This window comes from Asterias amurensis, chromosome 17 (assembly GCF_032118995.1).
Source record: "Asterias amurensis chromosome 17, ASM3211899v1".
Taxonomy (NCBI): Eukaryota; Metazoa; Echinodermata; class Asteroidea; order Forcipulatida; family Asteriidae; genus Asterias; species Asterias amurensis.
In genome coordinates, this window is record NC_092664.1 from 7942630 (window position 1) to 7957771 (window position 15142).

The following is a 15142-nucleotide window of genomic DNA, read 5'->3' on the forward strand; positions in this document are numbered from 1 at the left end:
CTCAAGGAGGAACAGAGGCCACGGTTGCCATGGCTTTCGTTGCCCAGGTCTTGGCCGTGGTGCCCCTGCAAAGCTTTCACATAGACTTTAAGATTTTACTATGGAAGTGCCCTATGCAATATGAAAATGGCCTTGCCCTCTCAAAGATGAAATTCCCACCTGGGTGTGTCTTCTATCCACTTCATAGACCTTATATCAAATACTCGGCACATGCGCGTAAGGCGTGGGATGAGGTGCATGCTGGTCTAGCTAGAAATCAAGTTAGACCTGGGGCCAATTTCATAGAGCTGCTTAAGCAAAAATTTGGTTAAGCACGAAAATAGCTTGCTTATTTTACACATGTTACTGGCCAAAATTTCATGCCGTAAACATTGCTTGTGACTGGTATTTAGCTATTGTTTACTTAGCATAGCAAATGACTGGAGTCTTGGCCGGTATTCTGATTTTACTAAGCATGGATTATTTTGCTTAAGCAGAATTTTGTACTTAAGCAGCTCTATGACATTGGGCCCAGGATACACCTCATTCAACAGTTAGTACAGGTATGGGTATTTGTTAAAAGGTCTATAGCCGCTCCCGCTTTTGTTATATTTTACAACCAATGTATAAATAAGTTTTAGCTGAACTCCTCTACTATTTGGAGAGTAAGGAATGTATATACTTATTTCTTTAGCCCTGCCCCAAAGGAGGTGTGTCTACTACCCATTGTTGTAGGTATCGATATGCGCTTCGTGGCTGCCCCAGCTATTGTTATAGACAAATCTTTCGGAGGTTCAGACAAAACGAAAACAACGGTAAGTATACACTTTTCCATCGCATTAAATTGCACCAATACTGTGATACTGCCACAACGTCACATTTGTTTTGGTCATGATGGAAAAATTACCTTTCACCATTTTTATCTGCTTCGTCCGTCACTGAAATTGTGTAAATCGTTGAGCAAGACACCTATTTGCAATAAACGTAAAAAAAACAACGTTTGTCCATGTCTTTTTGTAAAAAATACATCCCAGCAATGGTCATGGGATCCCCTAGAAGCGTATTGTTTTAAATAAGGACTTGTCATACCAACTTCAAACTTGGTTTGGTCTTGGGATCCCCAGAAGTCTGTTATTTTTGGACCACCTAGGTTAAATGTCAAGAACCGGACTAGCTTTTGGAGCATTTGTGTTTACCAAACAGTCCTTGGGTCGATTTCACAAAGAGTTAGGACTAGTCCTAACTTAGGACTGGTCCTAAGAGATATGGAAACGTATGGCTAGTCCTAAGTTAGGACAAGTAACTCGTCCTAACTCGAGATAAGACTAGTCTCAACTCTTTGTGAAAGCCACCCCTTATCATTGGTATTTTCTTTGCTAACTTTTCAGCCTGTAATGGTCTGTGGTCACTCCATTGAAATGGACTTCACCAGTGACATGACATTCTACCTTAGCACTGGACAAGTCTGTCTCCTACAAACTCTAGCTCAAGAGAATTTTCTATCTCTCATGAAACTTGCTCCTCTACACTCTACGAAATCATCCAAGGAAAACATGGAGCATGCGTCATGGAGAACCCCTGCTCCGCAGACAGGAAACCCCATACCCCAGTCACATGACAAACACGCCAGTACCCACCATCAAACAATCACAAGGTCCTCAATGAAGAAACCAACCCAGCTTGAAGATAGTGGATTGGGCAGCGAAGAATCGACCCAACTGGGAGGTGTCAGACTTCAGAAACTTAAGGTTAAAATGCACGAAATGCCAATCCCAAAAGTTGAAGCGTCATCAGTGCAAGGGCAGCAGTCCAAAAAGGTTTCAAAAAGTAGCGGCTTCACGTCAGTTGATGCTCTCATTACAGCTGGTAAAGTGTCCGTGTTCTTATACTCGCGCCAGATTTCCGTTGCCGAAAATATAAGAGCGGAAGAGCAGGGACAGATGTCCAGTCGATTAGAGACAATCAAAGAGCAGAGTGTGGAGTTGCAGCCATTTTTGTTTGTCACCGCCATGCAACCGGCGGCTGTGTTGTCTCTTGGACACCAACAACAGAGGGCGCAAGTTACCATCTATGACTTCACTGTTGACGGGGCTTCATTGAAAGACGTTACACAAGGTAAATGAAAAAAGTCTCGTCTTGACCTTTACCCAAAAGGTTTGGTTTTTCTTTCACTTTGGTCTCTCCTGAATCTATCAGAAATATTCAACGCATCAGTTGCGTCAGTCTTGACTCATACTTGTTTTATGTGACAAACACAATATACTTGATTTGGTATGGTGCCTATTCACCATTGAGGTGAAATGACCAATATGGGATGAGAGAAAGTTCAAATGGTCCTCATTGGGAATTGAACCCAAGACCCCTGACCCTCCCGGCACAGATGCTCTACCAAGTTCTGTGCTTATAATCACCTTTCTCCGCTTACTGTTCAAGCACTGAATAAACAACTCCTTATAAACAACTCCTTATAAGGGAATGTTGTGCGCGTTTCGCGTGATGTGGCACAACTGTTTCAGCTGTTGCTCTCGACGAACAGGAATGAAGAAACTGTCTTATAAGAACAGGTGCAAGGTCACATGTCACGCCCATTAATTAACACTTTTTACTGGTCATAAGCAAAGCTTTATACACACCCACGTGACTCGCTCTCCACCAATAGGAAGAGCGAAACTGTCTGAGGTATTTATGAATATCTTTTAAAAAGCCTCTCAGGAGTAAAACTACAGAGGGCTCACTGTATTGCTATGTTGTCTCTCACAGATATACCAAGCACCCAGCTTCTTCCTAGTCCAGGTGACTACACAGTGTCTTGGTTTGAGACCTGCCCAGGGGAACCTAACCCTAAGACCGGCGTTCGACCTGCATTATTCACGTTCAGCCTCACCGACTGCCTTAGCAATCATGGTAAGGGACTTCTTAAGATATAAATAACAATAATAATAGCTTGCATTTATTTAGCGCTTACATGTAATACAGTAACTTGGGTTACAGTTACAGTGCTTAGGTTTCTAATAAGCGCTGTTACATAATAATACTAATTAATTACAAAATATAATGACACTAACAAAGTAAGTGTACAACAAAATGACATGATGTTTAGTTTGATGATATAGTTTTTTCTGTAAACTTGCTAAGATTGATATAGAAGAGTTTGCGGTAACACCATGTTATGACTATCTCTAAATGAGTTGGGGTGGTTCTGAAAAGAACCGTTAGATTAACCCACAGGGTGGACACATTTGTGTTTGTCAAATTTCTTTTTAGATTTGAAGGTTCACTTACAACTTTGCACATTGAGGAGAAAACTCACAACGAGGAGAAACCAATTGTTTGTGATGTTTGTGGAAAAGTCTTGAAATCTCGAAAGAAATTTGACAAACACAAATGTGTCCACTCTGTGAGAAACCAGTTGTTTGTGATATTTGTGGAAAAACCTTCAAATCTAAAAAGAAATTTGACAAACACAAATGTGTCCACCCTGTGAGTTAATCTAACGGTTCTTTTCAGAACCACCCCAACTCATTTAGAGATAGTCATTACATGGTTTTACCGCAAACTCTTCTATATCTTATTTCCACCATGCAAAGTTTCAAATCCTACTTGCTAAGATTGATCTAAATCAGTGGGTTTTGAGAGCAGTTTTAAAGAGTCTAGTGTAGTGGAGGCACAGATGTGGATGGGAAGGTTGTTCCACAGAATGGGTGTGGCAATTGAGAATGTGCGTTTTCTGTGGCGAGTACCAGTGTTGAATTCTAGATATGGGCATTATGATGTGCCAGACATACAGTTGTAACATTATCCCAACAATTTGTCTACACTCGCATTTTTTCTTCTTCAGCTGACGCAAAACTCAACATTGGCAGGCCGATCAAAGTGAGTTTAAGCTTGAGCAAAGTAGACCGGGTGCTAGACTTCATGAAAGCACTCATCCCACCAAAATCAACTCAGATATCCACGGTGCCAATAGCTCAGAGTGAGGCAGTTGCACCAAAGAGTGTTGTTATTACCCCAGGTATGAAAATTCTTTCATTTGTTAATATCCAGGACCCAATTTTTTGGTTCTGCTTCCCGTAAGCAAGGAATCGGCGCTTACGGAAACAAAGAATGCAAAGTGTATTTCTCAGGTCAGCAAGGATTTTTGCTTTTAGGCATGTGTTCTCCAAGTTACTAGGCATTCTTTGCATACCCAGCTAGGGCAGATGTTTGGCGCTTGCACAGTAAGCAGAGAATGGTGATCGCAAGTGCAGAATGTGGCGCACATGCTAGGGCGACATAATTGGGCAGTAAGCAGAGCCTTGAACTTGAAACCAGAAGCTTGGCGATGACACTCCACAACACTTCTTGTCTAGTAGACATTGCAAACTTTGTTTATTGATGTATTTAATTTGTTCGTCTCTCTCAGTGTTGCCTCGGCAGCCATTGACACGTAAGACCAAACCCTCCTCGAGCCAATCCGGCCACAGAGACGCTCTGGATGTGTTGACCAGAATCAAGAGCGTCTCTGTGCAGATGACAGAATTTGTTGTTGCCATGGCAACAGTCGCAGACACGGACTATCCGCATGTTGTCTGCTCATTCGGTGAATGCCAGGGTGCTCTTGACTTGCAAAACAACGATGGTGAGTTTGAAAGTTTCGGATAAACAAGACTCTTGAATAACCCTCAACCTGCTTGTGTCTTTGTCTATAATGGACCCTTCCATATCCCCCAAAATACTCAACTCTATGATAACTCAACACCAAACAGTTTCACTACTCAAAGAGGTTTACATGGAGCTACATGTGTACTGCAAGCCTTAAATATACTTCCACCATGCAAAGTTTTAAATCCTACGCAACTGTTTGGATTTGTAAAAGATTGTATTGACCCAATTCACCTGACGTCATCCTCACAATAATCTTGGTTTAACATTTTAGGAGTCATTGTCCCTTTGTGTTGGGGGTCTTGTCAAAGTGAATATAGGACAGGTAGTCAAATAACAATTCTCCTATGTTGGTGGTCTACCTATTTTGTCAGCGACTTTGTTCAGGGTACCAGTCAAAATAATATCGAAGTCTTGAATAGCGCACGTATCTACCAAACAAGGGACTCAAGGCGCTGAGTATATACACACTTTCAGAAAGATAGGTAATTGCAATGATGAATTTTGAGACTCAATTATTTAGCACCTTTTAAGGGTTTACAAGGTGCTACGGCGCATACAGCAGCCATGCAACTGTTTACTGGCCTGTAACCTCGGATCACATTGCCTTCCCAGGCTGTATCATAAACTAGCGCTTAATGGATCAAACTAATCCACCATAATTATCCGGATTTTGATTTCAGGGATCATCTCAGAGATCCAGGCCAGTCTAGCCTTTCAGCAACTCCTGGTGAAAACATCCATTGGCCGTAAGACAAGACCTCTGATTGGTCCATTCAAACTCACCCTGACAGGCAACAGCCAATGGACTGCATCCGGTGGTCATCAGACCCTAGATAGGTCATCCATAAAGCGTATGACAGCTGGGGTCAACCTGGGTCATGTGACTGTATTCTTGGGTCAGGAACATGTGAACTGTTTGTCCTTGATGCAGTGTCATGTTGGAGAGTATATGGATAAATACAAACAGGCAAGTTGGATACAATAACAATTACCTGTAAAATGTTACTGTTACTGGAAACTATTTTATGCTTTTTATTCCTCAGCTCCCAAATGTGAAAATTTGCAATGTACACGCCACTGATGCTAAGGGCTTAATACATGTAGCTTTAGAATGTGATATAAATCCCCCGAAAAATCAACACATTTTTACGTACCAAGTCAACAGAGATCAGAAGTCTAGCTTTTTTCAATTGACTCTTTTAATATAGAAAGACCGCTGAGATTTCCCTTTGATAAAACCAACTATTTGCATAATAAAGTTTGGGAAAATTACATGTAGTCAAAAAATGAGATTCCTAACACTGATGTAACGTGATTAACTGCTAAATTTGTCCCTATGATCTCAGACGGAGAGTCAGGGAGAATCCAGTAAACGCAGGTCTGCTTCTCATCAGCAGCCATTGTCTAGTCTCCTAGCTCCTTCAAGTACTGTCATATCACAACAGCCCGATAGACACTATAAAGATGACCTAAGGGCAGGAACATTCCACTATGTCACAGATACCGGTAAGCTACACTTTCAGGCTCTTGATTTCATAAGGCTGTTAACTTTTTCAGTGCCTGCTTTTTTGTTGTCATTTTGAGTTTTTAATACCCCCCCCCCCTGGGGTATGCTCATTTGATGGGTTAGATCATGGTTAAAGCAACCCAAAGGTGAAAGGGTTGGTTGTTATTCCCCAGGGTTCTTAAAAGAGCTTCTGTCTATCCTGCCAAATTCAGTTTTATGGGAGACTTTTTGAGACAGTAGGTAGCATCAGTGCAGCATCAGACTTGAAGTACATCTAGTTTTTGGGAATATGTGCATGTTTAGAACTTCGTAAACAAATGAAATTTACCTGGGCCCAATTTCAAAAGCTGATGAGCAGAAGACTCTGCTGAGTCATTTTCTTTGCTAAGCAAGAAATGAGTGGGGCCCAGTTGCAGCAATGTATACTGTATGGAATTTTGGCTGGTGACCTAATTCTGCTAATCAAGTTTTGTGCTGACGGGATTTATGAAGTTGAGCCACAGGTTGTTCGGTCTAGCTCTATTCTAAGCTCCCACTGCTTTTGGCATTCTTGGTTTTTTTTATTATCTTGTTCTATACAGATGGAATTGGACTCCAACCAAAAGCCAACGAAATTGTATTCTCCTCTCCAACCCTGGAGTATGATGTCAAAGGTCACTGGGGGTCAATGACATGGTCATACCCTGAGCCTAGGATCCTGACTCATGTATCAGTGACTCCTATACCGCTCCAACAGGCTGGTGCCGCTGAGTCCAATGTAACAGCAGAGGTAGAGGTAGGTTTTGTTTTTAAAGATATTCTTCAAAGTAATTTTCTAAATTCAATTAAATTTTTTACATTTATTTTGGTATAATAATACTTTTCTTTTGTTTAACCCAAATCATTTAAAATTTACCAAAATCAATTTACCGTAGTGGTTTATTATTTTATATTGTAAATACAAAAGTGGAATCTCCTTAATGTGATCCCCCTATCATGGAAGAACACGTGTTAACCCCATGTTTCTGGTTCGCATAGCAAGCAGCCTTTTTAGGTTTCCTCAGGATGTGCAAGCTTCAGTGATTAAGTTCACTCATGATGCATCCTTGGTTTCATTACTATGAATATAAAATTTTAAAAAGTGCATTTTTTGTAACAAGAAAGTGCAGCTTGCTATTTTAAAAAAGCATTTTACACTGTTAAGCCCGGTTCATACTTCCTGCAAATGCGAATGCGATACGAATGTTGACGTCACAAATTCGCAATGAATAATTCGCAGCAGTTCAACTCTGCTCAACTCACTTGCGAATATCGCTGGGAAAGGAGGGTTGTGGCATCAAATTCACGCCAAATTCGCTTAGCATTCGCATTCGCAGGAAGTATGAACCGGACTTTATCCTGGTAAGTACCCTGTACCTTTTGGACTGTCACAGGAAAGTGCACCATATTATTTGACAAACCATATTACACTTTCATCCTGGTCAGGTACCCTGTACCCTAGAGTATTGGGACGATCTTCGGCAGGGTTTCTGCATCTACAAGCAGCTGTACGTATCCGAGGTGCATTCCTACCATCTTACATTACCATCGGCAGATGACAAGGCTTGCAGGCAGGCTGTATCATCACTGTGGAGAGTGGTCCTCAATGCTGTAGTGCAGAGCAGGTACATTTTAGGAAGATTTCCAACTTTTGGTTTTACAGTTCCAATTTCTAAATTTAGCACCTGGCACTGTAACAATTTAATAGATATTAAATTTGCATCAAGGACGAAGAATGTTGTTTGGTTATGCCAACACACTCATACCCACCGAACATGTGTTAACCACTGTTTACTCAGTACTTTCCCTTTTTTTTCTGTAAACAAAAACCCTTTGCCTTGATACAGCAAATGTCTTTTTTGAATACACAATCTGAGAAGCATATCTGACCATAACATTTCTTACATGTAGATTCAAATTTTGGGGATATAAATTGATATCTATTTCCATAACCACATTACTTCGGAGTGAATGATTCACAAAATTCTTGATAAAACAATGAAGATAGGGGTAGCACTTAAAGACTAACTAATGACATTAAAAAACTGCAAAAGCTACATGTATATTAAGTACGTGATATATTTACAAGAGAGTAGTGGGTGAATACATGTAGATCTAATAACAATAGCTATTTATTCCTGGGCCAAATTTCATAGAGCTGCTTAAGCACAAAACTTTGCTTAAGCAAAATAATCCATGCTTAGTAAAACCAGATGACCGGCCAAGACTCCACTAGATTGTTATGCTAAGAAAACAACAGCTAAATACCAGTGACTAGCAATGTATATGGCATGACATTTTGGCCAGTAATATGTAAAAAACAAGCAAGCTATTTTCAAGCAGCGCTATGAAATTGGCCCCTGGTAGTGGGACAGAAAACCATGGTCCCTATCAAGTCTTTGATCAGTTATACTTTTGGAGTATTACCTCTGAAGCCTTTCCTCAAAGAATCTAAATATTTATTCTACTAGTAGCGATGACGAGCCGCTTTCTAGAAAGAATCATCCAGGGTTGATTGTGTCTCCCACCGCCCTGGCAGCCTCCATGAGGGTAGACTCCTGCTTCTCAGCTCAACTACTACCAGACCTCTCACTGGGATTCAAGATGGAGTGTTTGGAAGTCAGGCTAGCTCATCACACTGATGCACTAGGCAAAGGTATGTGCTGCTTATAAATGTAGGGTTTGGCGCTTCATGGTAAGAGTGTATGGCAGACAGGCCAGCGTGTCAAATTGGCTCTGAAGAAATATAGGGTTTGGGGCTTCGTTGTGACAGTGTATGGAAGTTTAGGCTAGTGAGTCAATCTGATGCACCAGGCAAAGGTATGGGCTCTCTACATGTACATATGCAGTGTTCGGATGTCATGGTAAGAGTGTATGGAAGACAGGCTAGTGAATCAAACTGATAGACTAGACAAAAGTATGTGCTCTCTATAAATTTAGGGTTTGGGGCCTTGTTTTGAGAGTGTATGGAAGTCAGGCTAGCAAATCACACTGATGCATTGGGCAAAGGTAAAGGCTCACTATACATGTATGGTTTGGACCTTCATGGTAAGAGTGTATGGAAGACAGGCTAGCAAATCAAATTGATCCACTGGTCAGTCCACAGGGCAAATGTGTGTTTATCTCTATCAATGTAGGGTTTGGGTCTTCATTGTGAGAGTGTATGGAAGTTAGGCTAGCAAATCACACTGATGCTCTAGGCAAAGGTATAGGCTCTCTATAAATGTAGGGTTGGGGGCTTTGTTGTGAGAGTGTATGGAAGACAAGCTAGCAAATCACACTGACATAAATGTCATGCCCGGAACTTGAACTCGCCCTTGACTTGGCCATCCTCATCCGTTCATAAGATTGACAGGGCTACATGTAACATACCATTCCACATAAACCATTGTTACTGGTATCGTGTTTCTTTTTGCTTAGCAAGAAATCATTAAGTATAATTTGGTGCCGAAGCAGCTCAATAAAATTGAAGTTACATGATTAATTTGTTTTATTTGCAGGTCGGCCAAAGTGGCTGGAGCCTTTTGTGTTGGATGGACTGTCCCCAGCTGACCAGGAGATGATGGTCCTACGACTGAGGTCATCAGATATGTACATCAATCACTGGAGAGCCACTCAAGCTAACACCAATGTACAGGTCAGTAAGATTGACAATCTGCTTAACCCTTTTAGCCCAAATTGCTAATTTGGTCGACTGTGCTCTAGACCCTGCTTGAGCCCCAACAATGACTTTAGTCGACCAAGATAGCATAAGGATATTTGTTAAAAAGCTTTAGTTTTGTCCATGTTCACCCCAAGCCTACCATCATTAATGATGGTAAAATAAATAGGGATCTTATGCAATCACTTCAAATTTGAATGGAAACATCCAAAATGCCTACAGACCGCCACAAGGTTGTGTACAAAAAAGTAGTGCATTGCCCAACCATTTGAAACCATTCAACTGCACAGGTAATGTATGGTGGAATAACTGCACAGAACTGTTTGTGTACTGTGTAGATGCATTCACCAGATGATATCATAGATGCTGACATTTAGTGCATCAATTTCCATTGGGGGGGGGGGGGCAAGCTAGGGCAGAGACTGTCTGTGCTGGTTCATGGCCGAAAAGAGGGTGATTTGAGAAGATTTTAAAAATAATTCTTATTCTAATCCCATGTTTCAGATGTCCACAACTCTCCAATGTGACCTTATGACCTATCGAAACCTCACCATGTCAACACTATTACATCGTATGGGTGTGACTGCCACTGTGGATTCGACCTGGGGTCAGGGTGTCGAGGGCCATGTTGACCTTGGGTCAGTTAAGGTCATCGTGGGACAGGAAACTGTGCATTCTCTTAACATGGCATTGCAAGCAATAAAACAGGTATGTAGGAATTATTTTAGGGCCAGCCCTATTAACTCTATTACTATCGGTATGCTCTCCTGCCTAACTAGCTCATGCCAAAAAATACCACAGGAGACTGTGGAGACCAAGTCAATATTACACAAGCCACTATCAGTGCACTCTCCTGCCTAATGTACATGGCCATTGCAACAAAGAACCACAGGAGACTGTGGAGACCAAGTCAATATTACACAAGCCACTATCAGTGCACTCTCCTTCCTAACTAGCCATTGCTCCAAAATACCACAGGAGACTGTGGAGACCAAGTCAATATTACACAAGCCACTATTAGTGCACTCTCCTGCCTAATGTACATGGCCATTGCAACAAAGTACCACAGGAGACTGTGGAGACCAAGTCAATATTACACAAGCCACTATCAGTGCGCTCTCCTTCCTAACTAGCCATTGCTCCAAGAGACCAAGTCCATATCACACAAACATTTATGAGTGCACTCTCCTGCCCAAGTGGCCCTTACCACAAAATACCACAGGAGTCTGTTGAGACTACGTCCACAGTACACAAGCCATGGGGTTTCCATGTATGTAATACCAGCTGTACAAACAGAAGAAACCCATGCACCAAATGCTGCCTGGGTTATAACCACTTCACATTGGTATTCTGAAGTATTTTCAGTGCCCATGAGCGGTATTATTTGTCAGAAACATTTCAAGCTTCTTCAGTTATTGTTTTCATTTCTTTTCACTCTGTTACACCAGTATACATGTTGATGTGTGTTGTAGCCCCTTTCTTTGGTTGGTAAGCACTTTGCAACAGCTGTGCACTATGCAACAAGCTATGTAGTTGTGAGTTTATTAGCCCTTTATTAAAATCACTGGTGATTTTCCAGTGATTCTCTCTCTCTCTCTCTCTCTCTCTCTCTAGTCCGACCTCGGTCGACTAGAGAGAAAATCACTGGACTTGGCTTGTAGTCCAGTCCACATGTTTTAACCCTACTTTAACTTTGAACCTATTTCATGACTACAGGCATATGCAGTGGACCAGGAGCGTTTGCTATTCTGTAGTTATGCTATCTGTAATGATACGGATGGAACCCTGAGGTTTGGCCAAGTCCACACGGATGAATCCATGGTGCTAGCCAGTAGGAAGGTTCATGAATACAGCTGGAGGACTCATAAACATCATCGTCAGGTCAGTATATGGAAGATACTTGTCAGCCCTTTTCACACTGTTTCGTTTATCCCCCTGGATACAGCCCTGGGGAGATCCCAGGAAATTTGTTACCAAACAGTTACCCTGGTGCACTTTTACACTGTGTCCCAGTTCCACAGTGTTCCGGTTGCCTGTTTCAAGAATGCCCTGGGTTTTATTCACTTACCCCTACTCCTTAGCAGGGGTGGTTATTCCCTGTGGTACATGTATGCCCAATTTCGGGAAGATCGGGGTAAAGCGATCGTAGTGTGAACAAGTCTGCAGTTATTCCCCGGGGGCAACCCCTGGGAATAGAGTAGTGTGAAAAGGGTTAAAGAGAGTGTAAAAGGAGGGTCATTCTTTGTTATGACCTGGACAAAAGTTGTTTAGTTTTCTTCCAAAAGCTTACTTGAGTATAAAGATGGTAATGGTAGTAAGCATTCTGCAAAAAATATTTCATCTGAAATGCCCTCGTTGATTAGAAAGTCAATAAAAGGATGTTGGTAAATTTGAGTCTCCAAAGATCGCCTTCAGGCAACTTTGGAGACTCAAATATCCGGGTGGTCCCTTTGTGAATACTACTGCCAGAGATGCGGTTGGTACCTGCTGTCACCTCTGAAAACTGGATGGATTCAACAAATTATTGTGAAAGTTTTTTGCTGTTTTCTCAGCAACTAGACACTGTATTCAGCTGATATTTTCACATGTGACTTTAACTGTATCTTTGTTTATGATTTTGCTTATTAACAAGCATCTGTTGACAACAACCAATATATGACCCTACTTTAAAGAAGTCAAACAGAAGGCAAACCATTTTAATTACTGATCAGAAAATGATTGAACTGCTTGTGATTGCTATCCTACTTTTCCCCGTTGTACTGTGTTAAACAGCGCCTGCATGTATGTATTGAGGGATGGAGGAACTGGCGTTGGTCTGAGCCCTTCAGCCTCGACCACGAAGGAACAATTGTGAGAACCTTACAGCACCAGGAGCAAACGGCTACGCTGTTTATCAAAATTAAAAAGATATCGCCGCTGCAAAGACAGGTGAGAGATAGTTAAATAGACACACAGGACAGAAATTCATGGAAATGTTCAAGAAATTGTATAACAAACCCCCAGAAATAATGATAGGCCCTACGTATTGATTAACGATGGGAGATGCAGCTTTGTAAATCAGAATGTGTAATTTTTTCGCCAATGGCCTGAAAAGTCTATTAAAGGCAGTGGACACTATTGGTAATTACTCAAAAAAATTATCAGCATAAAACCTCACTTGCTAAAGAGTAAGGGGGAGAGATTGACAGTATAAAACATTGTGAGGCACGGCTCTCTCTGAAGTAATGTAGTTTTTGAGAAAGAAGTAATTTTCCACGAACTTGATTTCGAGACCTCAAGTTTAGAATTTGAGGTCTCGAAATCAAGCATCTGAAAGCATACATGTACAACTATGTGTGACAGGGGTGTTTTTTTCTTTCATAGTTATTTCGCAACTCCGACGACCAATCAAGCTCAAATTTTCACAGGTTTGCTATTTTATCCATATGTTGAGATACACCAAGTGAGAAGACTGGTCTTTGACAATTACCAATAGTGTCCATTGTCTTTAAAGCATACACTTTGTGCACATATACTTGTAGGTCAGCCCTTATATTCGATAAAATGTTCCTATTTTTTTCATGGACCAATTATCATGCATATGAAACGGGTATTTAAGAAATAGGAAGACTGCCAGCATTAGGGCTCGATATCTCAGTTTGTAGATCACTGGCATATTAATCTTGAGGTTGCAGGTTCAAATCCCGTTCACCATCCTTCCTCTATGGTTCACCCAAAACTTGAATGAAAATTTACTTGATATAATTTGTATATAAATTCCAATATAGAAAAACCAAAATAATCACAAACTGCAGAAATTTTGCTTGAAGAACATTTCAATATTTTGTACTTTGAATTTGTGTTTAAAGGTGATTTTCTGTGGCCAGCACATCTTCACCAACATGTTGAGCCTAGACCTTGAAGTACAGCTGATCCGATTGGCCAGAATCGGCAGTCAGGTGATCGACTCAAAGCATTTCCAGAACCTTTCGGCCAATAGCAGCTTGCCTTCTTTAACCTGTAGCAGTAATGACATCACAGGGGTCAGACTAAGGCTGGATAAAGACGGCTGTGATTGGTCGGAACAGTTTGCGATAAGCGGGGAAATGAGTCGTGAGAAGTCAATTTTGAAGGTAATAATACTTTTCTTCATGAATTTGCAATGTTTTAACTCTCAAAGCCTTTGTATCTGTATGTATAAATGTTAACAATCTGAGTTAATACCTGACATACTCCTGCAAGAAACAGACTCAATTCTTCAGAACGTTAACCAATATGAGTTTATTAATTTTGGTTTTTACCCATACATCGATGTGTGTTAGCATTGTATACTCAGTACTTTCCTGAGTAGGTGAAAAAATATCACAGGCATGTTACTCGGGTGGGATTCAAACCCACGACCCTTGCAATTCTAGAGCAGTGTCTTACCAACTAGACTACCGAGGCTGCCCTGTAGCTAGAGGCAGTTCGAATACTATGTTTTGGCAGCGGGTACCGCAACGATATAATAGATGTTAAATTTGCATCGGGGATAAAGAATATTAATATGAGTTTATTTTATCCCTACTGCATCAATCCTCCAAATGCAACTGATATGAGTTTAATAGATGTTAGTTTTGCATCTGGTACAAAGAATATAATTTGGTTTTACCGTTACACCGATGTTTAATATTATTGATTTGTTGTCGTGGTTGCATTCAAACACTGATTTCGTTCTTTGTGTTGAAGGTGTGCAATCAAGATGGAGTGTTCCATTATATGTGGTGTCGTATCTTTACTGAGGAAATCCAGGGCCATGTACAGCGATTGGTAAGTCACAACCTGAACTAAAATTTATTTAGTCAGTTTCCCTTGTGGTATATAACTTGATATTTTAAATAAAAAGTTGCATCCCGTTAACGTTTTCCCTCTGCTGCCACTTCGCAGGTTGTATCAGAAAAATTTTGTATGATCCCTGGCTATATGGCACCCTGAACAAAAATATTGCCAAATTAGGGAGACTGCCAGTATTTGGGTTGGATAGTTCAGTGGGTAAAGCGCCAGCATGCTAAAGCCATTGGACACTCTCTGTAAACGGTATTGTCCAAAGGCCCATACTTCGTGTATCGCAACTTATATACAAAATAACAAACCTGTGAAAATTTAGGCTCAATCGGTCATCGGAGTAGGGAGAAAATAACGGGAAAAACCACTCTTGTTTTCGCGCGATTCACCGTGTCATAACATGTGTTTAAAATACATGTAAATCCGCAACTCTCGATATCAAGAATTTATAATTGTTCTAATGTTTTCTCAAAAACTAAAGCATTTTATGGAATTATATTTCAAGAGAAGTCTTTCACCATTACCTTCTG

At 40.9% G+C, this 15142-nt stretch overlaps 1 protein-coding gene across 2 annotated transcripts in view; it reads left to right on the top strand.

Moving 5' to 3' along the window:
- Positions 1-15142, top strand: part of LOC139949661 (intermembrane lipid transfer protein VPS13B-like) — a 56538-nt gene that overhangs the window by 21122 nt on the left and 20274 nt on the right. For both annotated transcript variants that reach the window (XM_071948118.1, XM_071948117.1), the window contains 16 exons: positions 674-794; positions 1368-2094; positions 2740-2883; positions 3818-3991; positions 4382-4597; positions 5304-5590; positions 5970-6129; positions 6712-6905; positions 7595-7773; positions 8620-8804; positions 9649-9785; positions 10314-10517; positions 11526-11690; positions 12582-12737; positions 13658-13921; positions 14517-14597. In XM_071948118.1, the coding sequence (XP_071804219.1) occupies positions 674-794; positions 1368-2094; positions 2740-2883; positions 3818-3991; positions 4382-4597; positions 5304-5590; positions 5970-6129; positions 6712-6905; positions 7595-7773; positions 8620-8804; positions 9649-9785; positions 10314-10517; positions 11526-11690; positions 12582-12737; positions 13658-13921; positions 14517-14597 (3394 nt within the window). The remainder of the gene's footprint in view (positions 1-673; positions 795-1367; positions 2095-2739; positions 2884-3817; positions 3992-4381; positions 4598-5303; positions 5591-5969; positions 6130-6711; positions 6906-7594; positions 7774-8619; positions 8805-9648; positions 9786-10313; positions 10518-11525; positions 11691-12581; positions 12738-13657; positions 13922-14516; positions 14598-15142) is intronic.